This window comes from Camarhynchus parvulus, chromosome 3, assembly GCF_901933205.1.
Source record: "Camarhynchus parvulus chromosome 3, STF_HiC, whole genome shotgun sequence".
In the NCBI taxonomy this organism is placed as follows: domain Eukaryota; kingdom Metazoa; phylum Chordata; class Aves; order Passeriformes; family Thraupidae; genus Camarhynchus; species Camarhynchus parvulus.
Window position 1 is genome coordinate 58401959 of NC_044573.1, and position 17794 is coordinate 58419752.

At 35.6% G+C, this 17794-nt stretch overlaps 1 protein-coding gene across 3 annotated transcripts in view; it reads right to left on the bottom strand.

The window, feature by feature from the left end:
- The window catches only part of AKAP7 (A-kinase anchoring protein 7), an 82255-nt gene that overhangs the window by 61383 nt on the left and 3078 nt on the right, over positions 1-17794 (bottom strand). For all 3 annotated transcript variants that reach the window (XR_004060579.1, XM_030944682.1, XM_030944681.1), the window contains exons 2-5: positions 15459-15608; positions 14256-14401; positions 9494-9630; positions 5195-5355 (exon numbers count right to left, since the gene is read on the bottom strand). Coding sequence is in view for 2 of the 3 variants with exons in the window: in XM_030944682.1 (XP_030800542.1) it covers positions 5195-5355; positions 9494-9630; positions 14256-14401; positions 15459-15608 (594 nt within the window). In the remaining variant the exon portion in view is untranslated. The remainder of the gene's footprint in view (positions 1-5194; positions 5356-9493; positions 9631-14255; positions 14402-15458; positions 15609-17794) is intronic.

Below are 17794 nucleotides of genomic sequence, written 5' to 3' on the forward strand. Positions count from 1 at the left end.
CATTTTTTTCTGCCATCACATCTTAGGCCATGCAGTCTTATCTGACACTCTGCAATTAGGATCTGTGCTGATGAAGATTTGCACCTCTCCTCCTAACTCTGGGAAGAACTTAGTATCAGAGCAGAGGTTTGCCAATGTGCCTCTGATCCAGGGATGAACCCAGGGATGTCAGCAGGGCAGACCAATCACACAGTGCTGTGACTGTGTGGGAATTGGGTGGGACAGCTAGGCACCTGCACTTTACCCTGCTAAACAGAACCACCGGCCTGCCTGTCTCTGTTCTGTGCGAAATAGCTTTGTTTGGTAACTGTTCAATGTATCTCCAAAATCCTCTTTCATACCTGGCAATTCCAATCAAGAAAAAATAATGAAAACCTTGGTCAGAAGAGAAAGGCAAGAAGAGAGAGACTGCAGTTTTAACGTAACAGATTTATGGATGTGTAGGTGTGTGTCTACACATGTTCTCAGGGGCATCATATTTCTCACACAGTTTGTCATGGCACAGACATATTAAACATCACAGGCTCAAGTCATTGGGCTTGCTGGGACTACAGATAGCCCCAGTTTTGTGGAATTTAACATGTACAAGAAGTGCAACATTTTACTGGTTAAGGTAACTTATGAATATAATTAACACAAGGTTTCCTTCTTCAAAAATAATGAAAAATAGAATGAAATCTGACTAAGTGGAGGGAAAAAAAAAGAAAGAGAAATGTTTTCCTGAGAGTTCAGGAAGGTTACAAGATAATGTAATGCTATTAATATCCATGAAGCTCTTTGAAGAAGTGGGTACAAAAAGAGATTTAAAAGAAACTGGAAAGGACACATGGATGCTGCAGGCAAGAGAAAGTTCTAGGCTTGTGAGACAGTATAAAAGTGGATTTGTTGACTGGCAAATACACAAAATTTAAAGTTTATGATGGAGATTATCTAAACTAAAAGAAATTAGAGGCCAGTGATGAGAAAAATGGACAGACAATGCCCAGGCATCTTGACAAATGAGTATCCTCCATCTTTCCTCCAGACGTTATCATTACTACTTAGACTGAAAAATCAAACAAAATCTATGTTTGATTTTATTAGCCTCAGGCTGACTGATGTTTGCAGCTTCAAAGTATACCCTAGAAATGTTAAAGCTATTTTTACAAGCTCAATGACTTCCTGGAACAAATTTTTGGACAGCTTTTAGACTGCCTTTCATACAGTTTGAAGTACTCTGTAATATCATTTTGTACCTCATTTTTATAATGTCAAAATTACTGAATGTCATCTGCCTCTTACACTGGATGCAGCTGAATCCATTAGACAACTCTTTCCCTATAATTAGAATGGAAATGTGATATATGAAGCTTACTCAGAACCACTTTACATGGGAAAAGCTCAAAAATCCAACAGCTGGATCAATACAGAACAATTCATAGTAAAATTGCTTATTAAGCCATATTCTATAATACAAATGGCCATCTTCTTTCCGAAGACTTCATTAGATACAGAAACATGCTACATATGTAGGTTTACTTCCAGACTATTAATTTCTGCTTGTCTCAAAATCATGTTCCTTCAACTAAAATGTTTGTAATTTAGAAACAGTATTCTTTTTATTGATTTTTTTGACTTTACACTTGGAAATGAAAAAAAGCTGAGCATAGATAACTTACCATTAGAACCATCATGTTAAGCCCTGCTAAAATTATTAAATTCTTAGAGCTTTTTAAGAGATGGGCCAAAAGATAAGCCAGAGTCAAGCCAGTTTTCCAGTAGTTCCTCCACTGCTCCTTGGTTGTGTATTAGATTGACTTTTTTTCAGTGAGCTGTCACTGTCCCAGACCACTGCCATGTATCAGCAAGCTATACTGCTACTTCAAGCACTCATCAGGACTATGCATGGGTTGTTCTGTTTCTCTCCATCACCACACACATACACATGAGAAAGATGAGCTCGTTCATAAAGTAGGATCCATGGAGCAGCTGAGCCTAGCAATGTCAATACATAAGCTAAGCCTTACAAGACAGTGACAATGTGAAGGTAAAGTCCTGAACTGAAAAAGAAACATAAGTAGAACTTCATAATAAAACTTTCTTCTTATACTGGCTTCAAGCCATTCTGATACTTCCTACAAGTTTGTTATGACCACAAAAAGAAGGGAGTGATAGTACCTTCTTTTAAGCCACAGTAAGCATATTCCTTCATTTTAGTGAGCTATTTCTCAGAGCTGTTGTAATTCAGTGTTAGGCAGCACAATATGAAAAAGAATATCAATTAAAATCTAAAAGCATTTGCTGTCCTCGTTTTCAGTATGATTTCAGAGAAGCATTTCATCATTTCAGAGAATGCTTCCGGTCCCACCTAACTAAACAACAGCAATTTGGACTGTCACCTTTTTGCTCACTTTGTACAAATCAGTTGTTCTAATGGAAAATTACAATATCTTTTGAGTTCCCAATTTTTTCATCATGTGAAATGACCTAAGAACAACTGACAAGAGGCAAAATTCATTTATCATAGCTTCAGCCATCTGTAACTAAAGTGGACTAAATTAACTGAATTAAACTATTTCCCTAGGCTGCCTGAAGGGAGGGCAATGCAATTCACCCTCAAATGGATGCTAAATGTGTGGATTCACAATTTTTAAAGAAGCTCATCCTTGATGAGCTTTAAACTATCATCCTTGTCAGAATGGACTGTTTCTCTCTACCCCCATGCCTGCCATTGCTCCTATCTTTCCTGCCAACAGTTATGTAGCTATATAGTAAACTTCATGGGCAAGCTAAATAGGCTAAAAATTAGCTGGCAAAGGTAAAAATGTTCATTTTTCCACAGCCAAATTCTCCATGTGGCTGCACAAAGGGGTTAGATTGCTTTCGTGTGGTGGCAATGTAAGGTTTATGCTCAAGCTGTAATGTATTTAGAGAAGAAGATGGACAGTATGACTCACTTTCCATTTCTCTCACTCTCTAGTGTGGACTGCTAGGAAATCAATTCAAAGAGATTAGCCTAAATGCCATTTATACACAACTAAAGTTAAAGAAGATTACTAAGTCAGTTGTACTGCATGTCAGCCTGACTGTTGTACTACAGTGCAGTCCTAACTGAATTAAAATACTTAAGACAACTAATCAACATTTATTAAAAACAAAGGACCAAAAGCAAATGAAATATTTGTATGTATAAACAGAACAGTAATTTTTCTGTTTGTGAAATACAAGCTCCCTCTCATGGTCACACCATAACACGCATCATTAATCCATAAAATCAACATCTGCAAATCCTGTAGGTAAAAAACCAGGATTCACTTACTCACTTTTATCAGCTTCAAGCAGCATTTACAATGTAGTTACCAAAATAAAAACCAACGACTTCATTACTCTTTCCAAATTCACTTAGCATTTGCGCTGGTTTTGGCTGGGTACTTTTCTTCATAGCACCTAGTATAGGGTTATTTTTTGGATTTATGCTGAACAGAGGTTTGTTAGTTCAGGGATGTCTTGGGTACTACTGAGCAGCACTTGCACAGAGCCAAGACCTTTCCTGTTTCTCAGCCCACCTCTCCAGCAAGCAGGCTGGAGGTGCACAAGGAGCTGGGAGGGGACACAGCTGGGACGGCTGACTCCAACTGAGATATTCCATTCTGTATGGTATCGCCCTTAGCATATATAGTGCTGGGGAAAGAAGAAGGAAGGAGGATGGCATTTGTCTTCCCAAGTCACTCTTAGTAATAGAGCTCTGCTGAATCACTGAAGGGCTGAATATGTGCCTGCCCATGGGAAATGGTGAATGAATTCCTTGTTTTGCTCTGCTTGAGTGCATGGTGTTCACTTTTCCTATTAAACTGTCTTTATGTCAACCCACAAGTCTTCTCACTTTTACTCTTCCAACTCTGTCCCCCAAATGGCTGGGGAAGAGTGAGTGAGTGGCTGTGAGGGACTGAGCTGCCAGCTGGGACTAAACCTCAACAGTCCTTCAAATATTCTGTGGTGCAGCAAAGCAGAAAAAAGAAAGTTTTTCAAAATGTCCTGTAATTGCATATGTCACTGTAAGCGCACAATTTCTAAAAAGACTTTGACAAAGAGTTATTAAAATACTCCTCAAACCTCTGTCAGAACTGTTTAGCATTATTCCCGGTAGATAATTAAATGATGCTAACATCTTTTAATGGATTTTTGGGAAGTAACTAGGAAATCAGAACAAACAGAAGATTCACATTAGCTCTGCTTTTCCTGGACTTCCATCTCTGGCAAACCTACCTCTACACCGGTTATTAGCAGACATGCAATGACCACGTTCAGATGTTATTATCAAACGATTTCTCTATATAATAATTTATGGAACTAAATGGTTTCCTACCATTTGGAAGCTAATTTAATGTCATCTATTTTCTATTGACTATGTTTTCAGCATTTCCCCTTCATTCATGTACAGCACAAAATAACAACATGAAATCAAAATTCACCTTAGAACATAGCAGAAGCCATACATAATCTTGAAGTAGCAAAACACTGATTCCTTAATAAATTCAACTGAGGTCTTTGTAGAAGGTCAAACCAGCTGCACTTCAGAAATGAAACGAATGAATTGCTAGAGAAAACACTGAATTAATAAAGACTTTTTCAATTTTTCCCTCTGCACTGGACTGCAAAGAGGCAGTGTGACAGCAGCAGTCCTTGCTACTCTGCAAAATGGGTTATTGCTCTATTAAAAATGGTGTGACCTCACATTCCTCAGAACACAAAAGATAATTCATCAATACTGAAAAACTCTTTTAAAGAATCTTTCCAAGGAATAGTTAGAATTGCTGGGATAGTTTTAAAGGACACCAATGAATTATAGACAGTACTGTTCTTTGAGAATTTTTATTAAATATCTGTAAACAACATAGTTTAAGTATAGACTCATAGGCAGATAAAAATGGGACCAAAACAAGGTAGCATGGAGTCTTTACATCCCATTTACAAATTTGCACTATGTTTTTTATATATACTGAATAAAAAGTTATCAGAGAACATTACTGTCTGTAATTCATTAACATAATTTTGAAATATGCAAAGTAGGCTAGGAAATTAATTATGTAGCATTTACAGTTGTTAAAGGTAAATTAATATTGACTAAATTAGCACAAACTTATCTTTGTGCTCCATTCTCATTTAGGTTATTGAGAAGTCTTTAAAACACTTAAACTAGATTGGCAAGTTGTACCTGCTATTTCCTTAAGTAGTGCTGTATGATCATTTTCTGCCAAATTCACAAATCCAACTTGATTTCTGAAGTGATCAATTCCTTGAAAAGACAAATTCACTCTTTTTCCTTTCAGGAGATCATCTACAAAAACCTTGCTGTCTGAAAGAGCACCAACTGCTCTGTTGAGAGGAAAGAAAAGAGCAATGTCAAATATATTTCTGCTGTTAATATTGCTATTAATAATTATATCAATAAATGTAACAAAGATTTTTTAGTACCAATTTATTATCTACTGCAGTACTTTTGCACTAATTTCTATCAATACAATTGTTGTCATTATTATTACCACCTTTTTATAAAGGTAAAGTGGTTCATACACTGTGCAGTAAAACCAAACAAATAATAAAGGCAGACTTAGCAGTGGGTGCAATTCCTCAAAAGAGTTTATCTCAGTCCTCAAGGTATCCAGATACTAACATGACAATGTCCCTATTACTTTGTGAATTCCATTTAGAAAAGATGATTACTTAGGAGCATTTTGTTTTCCATTCTTAAATTAATTTTTTTCCTGTCCTGGTATGTCAATTGAACTAAGAGCCTTCTTCAGTCAAAGTTACAAAAGTGTTAGTTAAATTATAAACAGATGTGACATTACATATATAATGATAAAATTATATGGAAATTACAATTAAGCTCATGGAGAACTGTTGTTAAAAGAAGTAGAATCTCAATTTACATTTACTTTCTGTAAGAGCTAAGAGACATGCACACTATAACTGTAACAACAGGGTAGAAACCTTTTAATAATCATCTAAATTAGCCACATCAAGTGCATGTACAATTACATGAAATGATTGTTTTGACCTGTACTAAAAGTGATTTAAATTCTAAACAAAAACCATATAAACATTTTGGTGTTTTCTAAAAGATTTCTCACATCTCACAGTTTTAATTCTATTTAATTAACCTGAATGTAATCTTTTCCCCAAATTGATGCAGACTTTATAAACGCTAGATGGCAGTAATAGGTTAAAAATGCTCAAAAGAGGTATGTTTACTTTTTCTGTCCTAGCTGGATGAAAGCAATCACCGATTTCTAGGGCAGGTTAAATTATTTCATTGAAGCCTGTACAATTCCAAGAATCTCTACACATTCTCATTGTGTTTTACAAGGTAGACTTGATGTGAACTGTGCATAACTGGAACCTAGATAAGTTAAGAAACACATGAAGGTTGATAACGACAGAATATCCTTCACTGATAGAGTCCTCTTGTAGTCTTTTCAGAGGGCTTTAATCTATAAGCTAGAAGTACTTTAGCTCCTTTATAACCATTTTAAACACCAACGTTCCTTGTTCCTTGTAAAAGATATTTTACTGTAATTGTAGTCTCTGTCACTTACCTACCCTCCTATCACTGTTAGACAAGCCTGTTCCTGTGTCTTCCTTATGTGCTGTACTTCAAGATCTTTCAAAAACACTATCTAATACTGGTTCTACCTGTCAGATTACTTCACATGTAAGCAGGCATAGATTTATTTACCAACATGAACCTAAAAATTGGTCCAAAACAAGTACAGCTATTTCAAATACACTGAGTCAAATTAAGTTAAAGCTTGCAGAAGGCTTTTAAGTATTGATTCATGAATCTATCTAAAATCCATCTCTGGATTTTTTACATGTGAGAACTAGTCCACAGAAAGTCCATGGAAAGCTCTGTTCTTCAGCTGAACAAAGATGTGTATTTCCATACTGTAGGGTCTGCTGCAGAGCTCACTGACCAGCCCAAGCCTACTGATGAGTTCCATGAAAGGTCAATCCACACAGTGCAGTGTGCTTTCAGTTTAGCACTGTGGCATTGAAGATCTAGTTCTACTTTTTCTTTTATTTATAATCTTGCAAACACTAAATTATGTAGAAAAATAGCTGTCATCTCACTCTATCTTGCCTTTTGTATTCTATCAACCACTTCATAACATCTAACAATTGCTTTGTAAGAATAGTGCACAAGGACAAACATTTCCACTGAATCAATAGCTAAAACCAGTGGTATTTTCTTGTTATTCCATACCAAATAGTATTTACAATGCCAACTGGTAGTTACACTCAGTGCAACTAATCCACAGAGATTCCCAAGAAGTTTACAAGCACTTTGATCTCAAGTCAAAAAGGAAATTTAAAAAAAATTAAAACAGCATATTCTAAGTGAACACAAGCTAGAATTATAGAAGCAATGCCTGTTTTCTTTCTGTATAGTTGTAATGTAAATACTGTAGTCCTTAAAACTCACAAAGTTTCTTTTTAGAAATTTGAGTTTCAATTTTGATCACTTGTTAGAAAAAGCGATCTTATAAAAAAAGCCGAACTCAATTCTGCCATTCCTGTTACTTGTAATGCAAAGGTGAGATTCACAGAGTTTTTGACAGAAAATGAGCAAGAAAACCTTGACACTATAATCTCATAATTAGGCATTTACTGCAAAGGCAGGCATCCTGATTTCTAGCACCTGATCCCATGACTATGCACAGTTAGCATAGAGTAGAACTTCCTGGCTTGAAGGGAGTGCTGTCATGAGTGTTGATTGCTTGCTTTCTTTCTAGTTTCAAAATTTCACATTCTTGATTTCATACAGTCCTACAAAAAGAAATGTATAGTGTATTCATGAAGGCTAGACCACAGTCAATCAGTTAGGAAACTCACATGGGAATTGCAGGTCTGGATTCCCTTAGAAAGAGCGGCCTAGAATACAGATGTTCCATTTTCAGGGTGAAAGCTGTATGTACTAAAATAGCATACAAAGGGCTTTGTGCTGAATTGAATGTTATGTTTAGCACATTCTTATCACGCATTTCACTTCAAATAGCATTCAACACATTTCATTTCTGTATAGACAGAGGCACTATTGTGCAAACACAGTTGAAAAACTGTAGATATCTAAGTAACTCAATGGATCCAAACCTAAGGATCTGTGAACTCTCAGATGCCCAGTTGACTAGCAGCACTTTGTTTGAGAGATTACTCTCCCCCTACATTACACACAGGTTTGTTTGCCAGCCTGGATCTTGGTTTCTTTCCATTAACCTGGTTTCAAAAATTGGTGAAGCAAGAAAAAGGCAAGTTCAGCATTTTACTCCCAGCAGATCTTCCAGAAGATTAAACAAAAAAATCAGTTATTAATTTTTTTTTTAAATCTCATTTAAAAGAACATGCAATCTAGAATACCTGAGGATAGCTGAGCTAGAAACCTATAGGAGGCATCTGGCCAGGAAAGGGGTGAATCTCTGAGGAAGCTGCTGCTGACTAGAGGACAGTTCTGAGCCACTGGACTGTAGAGTTCTGCTGGGAGAGGCAGAGAAGAACTCTGTAAGTCAGTGCTTCGGTGGCATTCAGACAGTGAAAACTGAGAAGGGGCTCACAGAGTAGCAGAATATTCTGAATTGGAGAATTTGTTTTGGTATGCAGTTTTGGACTTTTATAAAATACTCATGAAGAGACATATGTGCTTTGAAGTACAATCCCATGCTCCTTTTATTAAAAGTTTGCTTCAAACCCTTTAAAAAAAATCTCACATGGTTGTTCTCACCAATTTTCAGGTGCTATCACAGTTTACTCATTAACCAGGCACATGGAGAGGGGAGGGAATCTACCATCCTTTGCTTGCCTTTTAATTCTCTTTTCTGGCTGCTTCTCTTGCCTTAGATCAGACTGTTGATGCTGACAAATTTGCATCATCACAGATGTGAAGACAGGTAGGAGTATAGAGATCTCAAGGATATAGAATTCAAAAAAACCAAGCATGTAAAAACAAGGCAACTGATTTAGATAAACTGATCATTCATTATTTTTAGGTGTGTCAAATGCTTTCAGCCAAAATACTTCTACTTATTAGAAGCATGCCCTTGACTACCAAACGGTTCCTACATTCTACCTTGGATTCTGACTTTCTTATGAGCAATCTGCACTTCAGCAGAGTTTTAATCACCCTGTCCCCTATATCAAAACACTATTTTAAAAGAATTACTTTAGCAAACATGAAATCTGTGTGTGCAAGTTCAGCACACAGTAGGAAAAACGCAATGGAAAAACACAGACTTTGATCAGAGTTTATGACATATAAGTTATAAAAATGGCTAATATTAAGACTAGCATTTCAAAAACAACATAACTCAAATGTTCTACAACCCCAGTAAATTAGGGCTGTGTATAGCACAAAAAAGTGTCAGTTAACCCTGCTAGTCTCTTTATGAACACATAATACTAGTATTTACTAAATTAAGCAAAAATACTAGTATATACTTAATTTACACTAAATACCTACATGCTGATTTCTTCTTCAGTGGATAAATGCATCACTGACATGGTGACATGCAATGAGCCAGAGCGAACCATTGCTTTGGAAAACCTTTGATCCTTTTGTATTATTGCATCTTGGACGGCCTGAATACTGCCAGTAATCTGGGAAGAAAGACACAGAAACAACAGTTAGCCACTACAACAATTACTGTATCCCATCATGCAAGTGAACAAGAAAGCACTCAAACTAAAAACAAACATTTATGTAAAAACCATTCTAGCAGAAGAAAGTTTTATCCGCTGAAAAAGCTGTGCTAATTGACCCAAGTGAACCCAAACTGGGTACAAATAGAGTGATTAACAAATCACTGGACTCTCCCCATCACATCTTAATAGGAGCTTCCTTCCATAAGTATCATAAACTCCTGAAGCAGGTTAAGATCATCCAGTTTTACACTGCCGGTAATACCAACAAAAAGCTTCTTCAAGGAATTGCTCTGCCTACTCTGCTAAATGTCTATCTTGCTATGCGCAGGTAAGTGACAGAAGAAAAGCTGATCTTTGCAGGACTGGGCACATTCAAAACCAGAATATTCAGTAAATAATTTGTAGCGATATCTAATTTGCAATTCTGATTATATTGTCCAATAGACAGATATAATGTATATACTCCCTTCAAATGTATTTAGACAAATTTTCTTGAAACAGGTATAGAGTTCTAACTTCATCAGTCCTTCTCTTGAAAAACACTGGAATTACATTTTTTTAAATTTAAAATTATTTATTTGGTTATACATTCCCTATAAATTGTATCCAAAATGCTCACTGCGCTTGATATTATGCTCGTTGTATTGTAGCACTTAAAAAACAAAACACCAAAAACCTGCAACAATTCTTGAGTATGTTAGTGAAAATTAGATCAAGTCAAATAAACCTGACCATCTGACAAAATTAATTACTTCTTAAAGCACAGTGAACAGTACAGACAAATCATCTTTGGTGTATAAAATCTAAAAGAAGCATGTTGGAAACTCCAATCTCACTTTTTTTTGTTGTTTATTTATTTGAAATTCAGTAGTGAATACTTCACAAATGTACTGTACAGACTTGACTTTTCATAAAACAAGCACAAGTAGCTCTTAGGTATAAAAAAAGCATTGATATATTCTGGTAGCTCTGTTAATCATAAGGAACATATAAATTTCCTGGGGAAAAAAACCCCAATCTAATGGGACTGTTCATTATTTTTCTGACTGAATTTCTTAAGATGAATTTTGCCATGCAGAAGTTTTACCTAATGAGCCATAGATATCTATTAGTGTCATGTAAATATAACTAAATCATAACTCAAATGAACTGATGGTAGCAAGGGTAGGAGAAGGATGGAAGGTAAGAGCTAATTGCCAGAAAAGGGGATATGGCATTTACAAAACCACAAGTGTCTTAAGTAGTGTAGGACATATGAAGAAAATTCCACCAACATTTTATCATAAATCATGTTGCAATAAGATCATCTTCCTTCATATGTCAGAACTGGTCTTATCCTGGATAAATAACAGTTTCATTGTCTCAGATACAGGAGGAATTTAATCCATATTTAAGCAAAGAAGTGGTAAATGTGATCACTGCTAATTACAATGTATTGACTGAATAATTATTTACGTTTATAAGCTAAAGCAAAAAAAAAGAAACAAAACTCAAATATTAAATGTGCTATACTAATTACAATTTTATTCCATTTTCAACTATTGCTTCTAAATTTAATTTGCACCTGTGAGCTGGCAAAAGAAAAAATATAAATGTAAGTGTACAAACCCTTCAGAGTACAGAAGACAGATGTGGAACTGGGTTTTCACAGCAGGTAAAAGCATCCTAGCTCTAAAGGGATCAATATTACTCAGTATTTAGTTTAGCAGCCAATACCCCACATCCCCATAGCCCTATAGTTCCCTTCAGTAGTAGTTCCACAAAAGCATGTTCTTTCAACACTCACTCTTTTATGCAAGCACCAATGAGACAAAAACTGTAGGAAATTAAGACCTCTGAAATGTCAATTTTTCTGTCCAAAACTGGACAACAGGTTGAAAACCCAAAAAACGCCAGTGGACAGGCTCATAGCTGTATAAACTCTATTAGGAAACCAAGCTAAAATCCTAACAAATAATATGGCTTTGGAACAAGATTAAGTCCAAAGACAGCCAGTTATCAGTTCCAGAGAAAAGTTATTGCTGAATCCATCAAGAAAGTATGAAAAATCCTGCCCTTTGGATACAGGTAAAATAAAAAGAAGGCTGAGCACATCCTCTCTCTCTGGCTAAATGACAATGCTCTACACAATCAACATTAATTGGAAAAAAAAAGTTTTCAAGTAAGTTTTTTTGAATTTTAGAAACTTGTTTTTCAGATGTTTTCCCTGAAGTTATGCAATCAAAGTGTAACACAACAGCTGTTAAACAGGTGTGCCATCACAATGCATATCACAATTTCAGATTTGTTCTGTTTTCTCCAATAAATCTAAGGTGCAATTAACATTGGAGCGTACTATTCTAATGAAGCAAACTAGGACTCTCCCAATGCTATATAACAAGCTTTGACCCACTGCATAAATAAAAATTTTGAATTGCTATTTAACCTGTTATTTACATTACCTTAAAAAGTACTGTTTTACATTTCAACTGCTATCATGCTATTTATTTTTACTTGAGATGTCTTAACTTAATCCAAAACCTTAAGGCAGATCACACTTAACAATTCCTCCCTCTGAATTCTTTTTTTAAAAAAGTTCAAAAAAAAGGCCTCAACTACTCATTTCAAGATCTCCTCTCCATTACTTGAAGTACATTATTCTGAGGAGTAATAGAATAGCACAGTTTTGCTTATTACAAGGATACTACTAGTAAGTAAATGTAAAGCTTTAAAGACCTAACAGATCAATAGCAATTATAGTCAAGACTGGAGAACCCTGATAGGCTAACATACCAAGTAATAGCATATCATGAAAGTCATAACTTAAAAAAAAAAAAACAACTGAACAAATAGCAAAAGATAAAATGATCATAATCCATTTAACTATTTTTGCACAAGTAATAATGCAAAGTTCAATATAAATTCAAAATTAATGGAAGAACACTTTTCATTTCTAAAGATTCAAAACAATTAAAATGGAAACAAGGAAACTGTTCATTTTCCAAGAGGAACAGCTGATTTAATGTTTCGGAAAGATCCTTTATTACAAAATTTCCTCTGTGTAAAGCTTAAATTACTACATAAAATACAAATAAACAACAGTTATGCTTAAAATACTTCACTGGAATAAAATAAGCTCTTCAAAAAATAAAGGTCTCTCATTACCAACTGAAATACTACCAGCAATTACCAGATTCACTCTGACTATCAAGAAACCAGGTGTCTAAATTTTGGCTATTATTGCCCATAAAAATTCCAATGTTTATTTTCTACTTTCAGAACCACTCTACCTCTAAGGCAAGTATAAACAAAACTTTCTAGCAAAGTCCTGGAGTTCTCAAATGCTCTGAGATTAAATTTAAAGAGTTGTTTCTTTACCTCTGTAAATGATATGACTAAATAATGACATATAAAAAACTATATGATTAAATAATGACACATAAAAAACCAAGCATTAGTTAAGATCTTCCTAACCAACCCCTGGGCACAGTAACAATTGTCAGCAGGAACTCTCAATTACCAGATTATATAACCCCTACATTATTCTTTTACTTGTTAAATTATGGAACCTGTTAAACTGATCTGGAATAAAAGACATCTTAAAATAAGATGTAACAAAAGATATCCTACAATATTTGTAACAGGCTATCCTGGATCTTATGTGAAGAAGAGATTTTAAAGGCTGGTTTTATATTATGTTTTGAAGAATCAAAGACTGCAGTGTCATTTTCAAAGCTATTTTAGTCTCATTTTGTATTTTTTTAATCTTATTTTACTATTTCAGAGAACTGATAATACAGATGTAGTTAAAATGAGTTAATGAGGTTTAATATAAGTTAAAATTCATCCAAGATAGTTTCTGATATTAAAAAACCCCACAAACTAAATTTGCAAATGCTGTTAAACTGCTGGGTTCAACTTTTTAGACATAAGGCACCTACTTTCCTTGTTTCAAACACAAAAGATATCAAAGATGTACCAGAGAAACCCTGCAGGATGTAAGAATTCATTTTCATTTACTGCCTCAATGAGACAACTCATGTAACTGCAAGGAAATACATTTTCTTAAAGAGCTCTTTGCATTTCCTGAATTTATCTGAACAATATCTCACTAAAACAACAGTTGTCTGAATTTTAAATAAGATGAACCATTTTACTGTAAAATGCTAAACTACAAACTGCCAAGTTAAAACAGTAACAGATCCAAATATGAATTTGTATCTATAAAGAAATCTAAAAATATTGCTAGAATTTTTCTCACTAAATTAAATAGGAATGTCTCCCTTCCTTATTCTACATGAACAACAAAATAGGCAATACTAAACACTGCAGAGGGGAAATTTCAGCCAGCTTCAGTGAAATCCATAAGACTGACTAACTGAATAAAAATGTAAGTATTTTTCCTCCAGTCTTTTTTAGAAAAGCAATTTTATTCACAAAAAAATGTTACATAACAGCATTACTCATTGAATAGACTGCTAATGTTTCTTTGAAACTACCTGAAAAAATTTTTTGCACAGTATCGATCACTGTTCTGATAAACACATGCAGCTGTCGAAGTAATTCTGGTTATACCAAATTAGTATAATAAAGAGTATCACCTTTGGATTAGTAATTGGAAGAGAAATGAAATAATTTGGCTGATACTGTTTGTTCTTTTTCTTCTTTCTCTCAATGCCTTCTTCAATTTCCCTTCCAATAGTCCGCTTTCTTTTCTTCTTAATACTTAGTTCAGAAGTTGCATGCACTGAAGAGAAAAAGAACAAAGTCACTTTCAGGACACAAACATTTAAACAAAGACACTCTTAATATCACACCAACAGGAGCTGGACTTGAGTCAACTGACTGGAGCAGGTCTTCCCACTCACCTGCTCTGCCCATGCTCTGAACTGCCTGACTGAGATCCAACTCTGACCTGAATTAATGTAGCCATACAACTGAAGTACCACACCTGAACTAACAGCCTACACCTCTAAGCCAGGTTTATAAACTGCTAACACAGACAGACACATGGCTTCAAAACCACTGAGCCTCCCTTATTCAACATATGCAGCAGGACAACAGGCCTGCAAATTGTCCATACTTGATCATGGACATGACTGTAGAGCAAAAGGGCCAATATTAAACTTCAAAAATCCCATGCATTCTGTATTTGGAAATATAAAACACAGCAATACATAGGATTATTAAAGCTAAAAGTTGTAGTAGACTAAGACTAATCAACCAATAGCATGTGAACCAAGCCCAGCCCAGAAGAAAATATCATCCCAGCCAGATTTGCTATCTACCTCCTCCTTTCCCTGAGACACCTTCTGATATAGAGAAAGAAATGTGTGTGTCCTCAGTTCTTTCTTCACACATAATTGTGTTTCTCTCAGCTCACTTCCTTGAGCCTTTACAGACCCTCTCCCACCACATGGCCTGATACACGCCCACAAGCTGACCAGGCTGCAGACATCCACTGTCCAATCAACAGTGCACTTCCAGCCTCATGCTGGGAATACACATTGAAGGACAGGTCACAAAACCCATCACCTGAGAAGCTCACACACAGTAATGTGAATTGACATACAAAATGTCTTTATTCTGTGACTCACTGCTCCGCAGGATAACAAAAGGGTGAACTCTTAATATGCTCAAGTACTGCAGGACTGAATAGCAAAAAGAAAAGCTCTGGACTGTAACCTGTTTGCAGGGAGACAGTTCCATGTGCCTGGCCCATGTGTCCTTGCCAACAGGCAGAACCAAGAGCTGAGTGCATGATGTGTCTATGCTTTCACATTTCTTCTGTTTAATGTACTTACTAGCACATTCATCTTCAATATCTGTGTCCACAAATGGCATTTCTGCCATCAGAGAATCTACTGAATCAGCAGCACATGGCTCTTCACTCTGTTGTGTTTTTTCAGTATTCTCTTTAAAGATTTTCTTTTGCTGTATATTTTCCAGTCCATCTGTAAATATATTTAAAATAACACAGTGGGTCTTAGTGTTTTATATAAACAGCTAAGAGACATTATATATAAGCAGCACAACAAGTAAACATTTCATTAATTATCAGCAAATAAATATTGACATATAAGCCTGCAAGGATCCTGTTCTTCTTCTTTGTCAACAGATCAGTAAAAATACTGTAACATTTTATGTGAAACAGCAAAAAATAGAGTTCTGCTTTCTGTATTTTAATGACCTAGGGTCTTGTTAGGTTCCAAGTAAATGAAATTACTGCAAAAAATACTTAGAACTGAGCATAGAAAATAATACTCTTCAGACATCACATAAAGTTCATTTTAGATAACAGTAATAGCATATGAAATTCAGTGCAGACAAACACTGGCAAATTAATTCCACTGTAAACACACTGAAAATGAAGCATGAAGAAGCAGGAAGGGAATCCTACCATTCCACATATAACAAAGCGCTCTCAGCTGACTATCATTCAGGAATGACATGATCACTCTATTCCTACATCTCCCATTCAGTACAGCACGTTTTAGACAGCAATGATCTGAATTTCTCCTTCTAAAAACTGACTTTTAGTATTTAAGCTAAGGAAGGAAGTCAATGAAAATGAAAATGCATCCTGCATGTGCAAAGATATACATGAAGATCTAACTCAGAATAATATCACAATCACAGAATATTCTAAGTTAGACAGGACAGAATAATGTCCACTAACAAGTTTTTGAAAAAGTCTTTTTCCCGAGAGTACTAACTGAGCATGAGTCATTTCGTTATGTCTACTTCACGCTTGTGCATCAGTAAACTCTAATATCGGCCTATTACGTCATACCTTAAGAAAAAAAAAAAGAAGAAGAAGAAGAAGCAAAATCTTCTCTGGCAGCAAAAAGTGGGCATATAATCAGGCACCCAGCAATACTCTTTTGGGACAACTCCACAATGGGATTACTGTAGTGGAAGGAGCTGTGTGTTAGGATTGCAGTTTATCCCAGGACAGCTCATTACTACAGACAACACACTTTCAAAGCTCCTCTCAGGACCAGCGTGGATGGCCCAAAACTGCCCTAAGAGGAAAATTCAGCAGCAAAAGTGTACACTATGTTCTTAAGGCGTACAAGGCTACACATGTATAAAATCGATATTACAGGCCCAGTGTGGGTGATTATCACCCTGTGGAATGTTTCTTACACATATCACTTTATGCTAGGGAAGATAAATAAAAGAACAACCTGATTAAATACTAATTCACTCCAGGCTAAAGTAGGGAAGCATAAATCACTCTGTGGTTGTAGTCTGACACCTAACTTTAACACCCCAGGCTATTCAAAGGAAACAAAGTATTTAGATTTGTTACTTGTTCCCTCGGCAGACACTAAAGAACTATGCATAACAAACAGATGCTAAAGCAATAATAAGATTATTACTTAACATTTAGGTTAAAGCTCACAGAAAACAGATTGCTTCTGGTATCCACGAGCATACAGAAAACAACCTAGGATCCAAAGAGATCTCAAAGTGAAGAACAACACAGAGGTCCATGAAACTGACAAACAAGTAGGTCACACCGAGGCAGAAAACCTCAAAATTCAGCAGTGCAGAATCATCAGCTGACAGCAAAAGGGTTTTGTTAAGGTAGCAGCAGAACAAGGACTCACATAAAACTGAGGGCTGTATATTGCAGATTACAGGTTTCCTTTGCTCTGTCTGCTCAAAAAGCAACATACTTGTGCCACTTGGCAAAATGCAGCCTGTTCACAATAGTAAAGGCACAGCTAAAGTAATTAACAATGCACCTTCAGTAAACTGAACTGAGCAGGCACTGTGTCTAAATTCTACAGGTTGTGCTTCTACCAAAAAAACTCCCTCGCTTTTTTGAAAATAGTAATTAAAGAAATCAGCAACAAAATTCAAGAGTTGCATTCTAGTCACTAATACAACTGGAAAACAAGATTTTTCAAACTTCTTGACATAATGTTGATAATCATAAACCTAGAGTACAAAACCAGCTTCCGTAGGAACTCCTTGACCATCAAGCTGTTCTAGGATAAGCTCTTTTTTCTTAATTGCATGCTTAATTATATTTGCCTAAATTTTATATATGAGTAGGTGTATCCATTATTCATTTATTTGTATTTAAGTAACTGATGATCTTCACCAGCATTTTTCATCTGCTCCAGCA